This window comes from Austrofundulus limnaeus, unplaced genomic scaffold, assembly GCF_001266775.1.
Source record: "Austrofundulus limnaeus strain Quisiro unplaced genomic scaffold, Austrofundulus_limnaeus-1.0 Scaffold11, whole genome shotgun sequence".
Lineage (NCBI taxonomy): Eukaryota > Metazoa > Chordata > Actinopteri > Cyprinodontiformes > Rivulidae > Austrofundulus > Austrofundulus limnaeus.
Window position 1 is genome coordinate 4,388,828 of NW_013952413.1, and position 6,775 is coordinate 4,395,602.

At 35.7% G+C, this 6,775-nt stretch overlaps 1 protein-coding gene across 2 annotated transcripts in view; it reads right to left on the reverse strand.

Moving 5' to 3' along the window:
• Positions 1 to 6,775, reverse strand: part of cpne5b (copine Vb) — a 155,510-nt gene that overhangs the window by 95,138 nt on the left and 53,597 nt on the right. The window contains exons 4-5 of one of the 2 annotated variants that reach the window (XM_014002100.1): positions 5,294 to 5,308; positions 3,046 to 3,122 (exon numbers count right to left, since the gene is read on the reverse strand). In XM_014002100.1, the coding sequence (XP_013857554.1) occupies positions 3,046 to 3,107 (62 nt within the window). In that variant the 5' untranslated portion in view covers positions 3,108 to 3,122; positions 5,294 to 5,308. The remainder of the gene's footprint in view (positions 1 to 3,045; positions 3,123 to 5,293; positions 5,309 to 6,775) is intronic. The other variant, XM_014002099.1, reaches the window with a different exon arrangement.

The following is a 6,775-nucleotide window of genomic DNA, read 5'->3' on the forward strand; positions in this document are numbered from 1 at the left end:
GGTCTCCAGTTCACCAGAGACACCTGGACAGGTCTCCAGTCTCCATCAGGGACACAAAAGAGACAAACAACTGTCACACCTAGAGTCACACAGAAGAGCTCCAGAAGGTTTCAAACTGAGAACTCTGGACTCAGATCATCTGCTGCACACAGTTCTGATCACTTTTTATCAATAATAATTTTATTGATAATTATCATGAGGAGTCCTTAACTAGGATGTAGTTAGGCAATTAAATATTCATGTATGTGTAAATTTATTACCATAATTGCAGGTGAGACACGTAAATTTATGTTTTTATAAAACAAGTAGCTCCCCCGTTGCCAATACCAATTCCCTAGGGGAAACACTGACTTCCCTCACTGAAGAGAAAACAAATGCGCCATACAGCCTCTCAAGTATGACTTACAAAGCTACTGATCCATATGAAAACACTATGCACAGGCAATCACACGAGGGGGTTCATATCTGTAATGTGGAATGTGGAAAAAGGTTTCATATATCCACCGAATTTCTTAACCTGAAAGAGTGAATCAGAACATCATATTCATGAAACTGTGTCAGTCAGAAATAAACCTTTTATAAAAGCAGTACTGTATGGTGGCATTTTCAAAGCAGACTTGCCCTGCATACAACAAACTGTATAAAGGTTTTATGGCAGTTTTGTTTTAGATTAAGGTCGCAGAGGTTTCCAGCACTAGACTGAACTTTTTTTTTTTGAAACATCCTTTAAATACAGATTAAAGGCTGTCATAAGAATCCAATTTGGCAAGCAGTTTTGTTATCTCTCAGCCGCAGATTCAAAGTAAAAATAAATTGTTTTGCAAACCTTACTTTTCCCTTTCTCACCCTGACAAATAAATGCTAAGCTCAGAAAGAAATGGTTTGATTTTAAACTTGTATATAAAGGCTTAGGGCACATTTATATTTGTTAAAATCTTCTTAAGCAAAATCTATCAATGATAGGAGAACACACAGATTAAGAGAGGAAAAGAGACACATTTTTAAAGTGTTTGATTATAGTGAGCAAGAACATATATCCTTTTATGCTCTGTGTGTTAATATAATAAATGTTTAGTTTATGGYTTTGTACATAAATCTGACTAATATTATTAGCAGTACAATTGTCAGAGCTATAATTTTTGGCAATTTTATCACCTTTCATTGTGTGAACATTCATTCTAAAATGTGCCTACAATAGACTCAACATTCTTTTAACTTTTTATTTCATGATATCACGCTATGATGGCTATAACGGAGTAAAATTTACAGATACTGATCCAAAATTTTGGGTGGTAGTTGCTAGGAGTCATCCTATTAAAACTTATGGAGTTATGCAGTTTTTAATGTTATTTTCAAAAATGCACAGAAGAGTTGAGTCTTTCCTCCTTAACATGTTAATTTGTGAAACTCTAACATTTATGATTTATGATCAAGTACAGCTAATTACAGACGCAGCCTGCAAATTATAAAATGGCAAATGTTCACACAGGTGTCTGCTGCATAAAAGATAATGTAGCAATGCCTTTGTGTAAAATGTAACAATGCAGCACAACAGGTACAAAAACCATAGAGAAACCCCACAAAGAGAACACCAGCTGCAAACCAATTAATAGAATAGGCAAAGCAAAATTATTGTTTTCAGCTCAACCTCGGCACAGTGGGATTTAATTTACCCCCTCAGCTGGATGAAGATACACAGCTGTAGACTTTATATGTTTGTATACGGTTTGTTTCCTGTTCACCCTATAGAACGAACAGTTCATCCACATTAAGGACTTTTAATCTCTTCTAATGACCTTTGCCAGATATAACCCTAATAACTCTGACATTATGTTAACTGTCAGACAATATGTGCAACTCTAATTTCATTTTTAGCCAATAAAATCCTTGGTCTGATTTTTTTTTTCTGAATTTTAGTTGACTTTAACCCATATATGAATCATACGTGGAATACACTTGTACACATCCTGCCCACAATAGTTTCCCCCCATTTTACTGTATGAACCAATTTAGCTTCATGACACTTGACATATTCTTCTGGAAAATCTGTGCAGAAAGTCATGGCTACAGGTAAAAAAGACACTCTTTTGTGCCAGAAAGAAACCCGAGGGAGTTTTAACAGATGAGGATGTAGTTAAGTCATGAACATGGGGATTTAACAAGGTTGTTAAATGAGCTCTGCTAAACATGAACAGGAATTTAATATATCTCCAACTTTATAAAAAAAATTCATGCATTACTGCAATGTTCCAAATAATTTAAACAGTCTGCATTTTGCTGAACATGTAAGAAGAACTAAAGTTAAACAATGTTAAGTAATATAAACTGGTAATAATAATAAATGATAAATTAAAAAGTAGATTACTGGACACAGATTTCACACATATGTCCAACAGTTTTATCTTAAAACAAAAAAAGTTATATTGGTCTCAAAATTAATGTACTCAAGAGTAAGAGTGGTGCTTTTAAATTTCTTCACCTGACTTGTCCAGCTGACAGCTGATGATGGTTGACAGATGTAAAAAGACAGACAGGACAGTACATTAATGCTCCATTCTGCACATGGAAGAGCTCAGGCGGAAGGGACGAGCTGTAATCTGGGTAGTTTTGTTCTGCACTTCCCCCTTTTCTCTAATGACAATAATTATCTGTGGGAAACATCTGTAGACGTGTTGTCTCCTTCCTCACTCCCAGTCTTCTTTTGCCCGGTCAATGTCTTTTCTTCACATCTCTGGTCTTAATCACCCATGTGTCTTTTCTTCCTCCATCCTTTTTTCTCCCCTTTTTTTGTGTCACTGACTCAATTTCTTTGCTACAAAATTAGCATCTCTTTTTTTTTCCTGCAAATCTCTCAGGGCAAATGAAGCAAAGTTTCAAAATTTCAGATCCTGATGTAAACCTGTTGGAGCATTTCAGTGAAAAGATGATAGATGAATCTGTTTGCAATACTATCCACCACCGTCTTCTTTTTTAGTGCAACAAACTGTTTCTGAATCTCACTCGGAATCGGGAGGCATGAGAAAGCTGCATTAAACTCTTACTCACCCCAGTGGTTTTTCCAGTCGACTGGCTGGTGATCCAACAATCTCTCCGAGAGTACAGAACATCTGACCCAAAAAGTCCTGCAGGAAATGAAGAAAAAATGGAGAAAGAATGGATGAAAAGAGGAGGATTTTGGATTTCATGATACAATCAAACCTAAATACTGTATTAACTTCCCATTGTTTCCATGCAATCAAAAAAATTCAAGCACTTTTTGAAAACTCAAAAATCTTCACTCATGCTCATACTCACTGGCAGGTAAAACATAATTACTTGGCTTGTGCGACAATATAAAATTTTGGTGTGACATCACCTAAAAATCTAAATGATTGATGGAATGAGTGAAGAGTTATAGTATGTTTCATTCTACCCTTGGCAGACGTCTGTACTTAGTGATTTGTTACTGAATAGAAGCCACAATTTCTTGCTTTTCTTAAAAATAACATCTTCCTGTGGTCTGTATCAAATCCTGCTTTGGAGTAAAAGTCTAAGAAATGTTTCTTGAATTAAAATGCTGCCATAACTCACCAGTTTTTAATACAAATATACAAGGGAAAAAAAAGAAAGTTACGATAAAAGCAGTCTTAGGCACATGTGTCAAACTCAAGAGCCGCAGGCCAATTATGACCCTCAAAAGCATTTTATGTGGCCTGCCAGAGCTTCAAAAATGTATTGTTTTAAAAGAACCATAGACATATGGTTATAKTAAAACATTAACACAATTTTACATTTTCATTTAATAGTTTGCATTTTTCACTTTAAAGTCAGCATTGACCATAAACTACATCTCCCTTAAAGCATTTTGCTTATTTTACCTGCAAAATGACAGCATCCCACCACTAGGTGGTGCACAGGTTTCAAAGTGGTTAGTAGCCATGAATTTGCTGCAGCCCAGTTGTACTGCGAAGTGGGAATTTTGCACATACAAATCATCAATTTAAACTGGATTGCCACTTTCTGTATAATTTATTTCACATTTAAGATCAGTTGTACCTGCTACTTTTAGTGTTTATAAAAGGACGAGTTAAAACTCTGTTTCTAAGCACAAAGTACCACATAGAGCTCAGTTGTTTGTTAAGGGAGCACAGCCATAACAATAAGATGAGAAATGTGATGTTTCATTTTTAGTCGAAGTTAAACATAAAACATAGAATTTAATTACAACTGGCCCTTTGAGGGCCACCATAATGCTCATGTGGCCCTCACTGAAAATGAGTTTGACACCCCTACTTCATCATGCACTTAAGTAATGCTCTGCTTAACTAGTGCATAAAATATTGTCATGTTGCCTAAATTACCTAATGATCAATGTTATTTGATAATTTTAACATTTTATAGATCATCAGTTTAACAATAAAGGGTATTTCAACCATGGCTGACTGAAGACTTAAAGCCTAATTATATACCGTCATATTGTGATCTCTTAGGATTTACATACTTTCTGTTTATGTCTGTTGTCTTATTGTCTCAACTTTAGTGTGAATCAAAATTGGTGCATCTCGTTGTAAGACTTCTTCAGAATTTCGTGCTTGATTTTGCTAATCAATGTAAATTTAGAACGAAAACTGCAGTGAATTGCTTTTTATCCAGTTGCTAGACAAGGACATAATTATTGTCAGGCTCAATTTTGGGACACACAAGAAAACAAATACATCACATCAGCTTTCATAGTTTGATGAAGAAAACAGGCATGTAGGTGACCTTAGAGGAAAATAAAACTCTGATCCGGCATATGAAGCACACCAGCACATATGGGATTATTTTGATAAAATAATGACTGTTGTAGTTGCATGTCTCTTTATTGGATTATCAGTGTCGCTCAGAAATGTTCTGGTCAACCAGTTTTAACCAGGCAGGTTAAGACTTTCTCTTTGCGTTTGGCTTTAGCATTGCATTGTGGGGCAATTCAAACCAGAAGTCCTTAACTTTGGCCTTGGCAGACAGGGCTCACTAAATAATTCATCATCAGCCAGAAGTGTTTTTCATTTCAGAGGTCTCTGGTCTGATCTGCCCACTCATTCCACTCACTTTAACATAGAAATGCCTGGAAAAACTCATCCTATTGTGAGCTTAGTTTGAAAACTTGTTGAGCTCTTTGAGGGTGCAGCAACAGTTTGGAGCTGCTGAGACAGCTTGACTTTCCATGTTTTTTTTCCCCTATGACTGACGTTATCTTTTCCTCTGAGAGACAAATCATTAAAGTGAGAGAGCAGCCATGCAGTGTGAGTGTGAGGAAAATGCAAGGACCTACATTGAGTTCTGCGGGCTTCCAGAAAAGTTGGGGCGGCAGCAGCAACGACAACAACAGCAACAACAACAGAGCACATCATGTACCAAAAAGCACAACACTAAACCAAATACCTAACACTCCTGGCACTGTTTAGATTGACAGCAAAAGATATTAACATGCTGCGGCACAACCAAAACCTGGAGGAACTGAAGCAAATGATGAGAAAAAAGGCAAACCCCCTGTCATCCAAATGCATCAAATAATCATCGGAAATGATTATTTTGGTATAAACCTTTGTCAATGCTTTTTGTCACCATGATAGGGTTGGGCAGTAAAATTGTTATATGGGATACAAAGGTATCCAAAAATAACAGTATTGTTTAGAATGCCATGAATTTAAACTATGTGAGGCCCAAAAAAGTTGAAACTGATGTTATGCCAATGTATGAAGAGTGCTGTTCCCATAAACTCTTCTTCTGTTATGTAGCAGAGCTACTTTTTTTCTGTAGCAACTGAAGGGGACCGCAGGGAAGAGAAGTAAATTTCAGTGATCAACCATCAACATGTCTTCTAATACCAAACCAAATGTTCCCACTAATGGAAGCTGTCATGCTGTGTTTCTAGGACAAGTCTGCACACTAGGAATGTGGGTCTTTAAGTCCCACCTTTTTCTCCACACACAATCATGATGTCACATGTTGAAATGGCTTCCAGCTAAATGGATTAGAAACATGAAGACTTGAAAATACAACACCTAAAAAAGGCTAAATGAATCAAAAAGGGTCAAAACCTAAAAGCATAATGTCAGCATAATTTTACTTTTGAAATGAGGTAACAGTCTGATTTAATATGGATGGAGGGGTGGGGCTTAAACTTGCATTGGGACCATCATGTAGGAATGCTCGTCCACTTTCAGCTTTAATTTCCAGATTCTTGTAAAAAAAAATTCACTATATTATATAAAGTATTTGGTGTTAAATCCAAAACAACACAAATTGCTTGTCTCATTACTGGTACATGACTTCCTTGTTTTATAAACACATAAAACATTTCAAAATGACAAAAGCTCAGCCAAATTTATCAAACGTTACTGTTTTTATTACCCTCACAACTAATAGTACATCAGCTTTCAGATGCTAAAGAATAAAAGAAGGCTGAAACTAGAACCCAAAATAAATTATGTTGGGCAGCTTGAATAAACAAACTTGTAACAAATTGCTTGTGTTAAGTATGTGTTACAGGGAGTTTCAATGTTCATTCTTTACAGAATTTAATGACCAATTTTAGAGTGTTCATAATTTACCACACCAATTAATTACTTGATCAAAACTAACAACTTAATTGTAACATGTTAAAAATTTAACACATTGGTAATTTTAATAAATGGACACAAATGGTCATGCTGTATGTGTTGCTTTATAAGTGGTGATATTGCAGTGAGAAAACAAAAGAGCAGAACTTAACAAATGTGATCTATAAAGATGGCTGAATATATATATATAT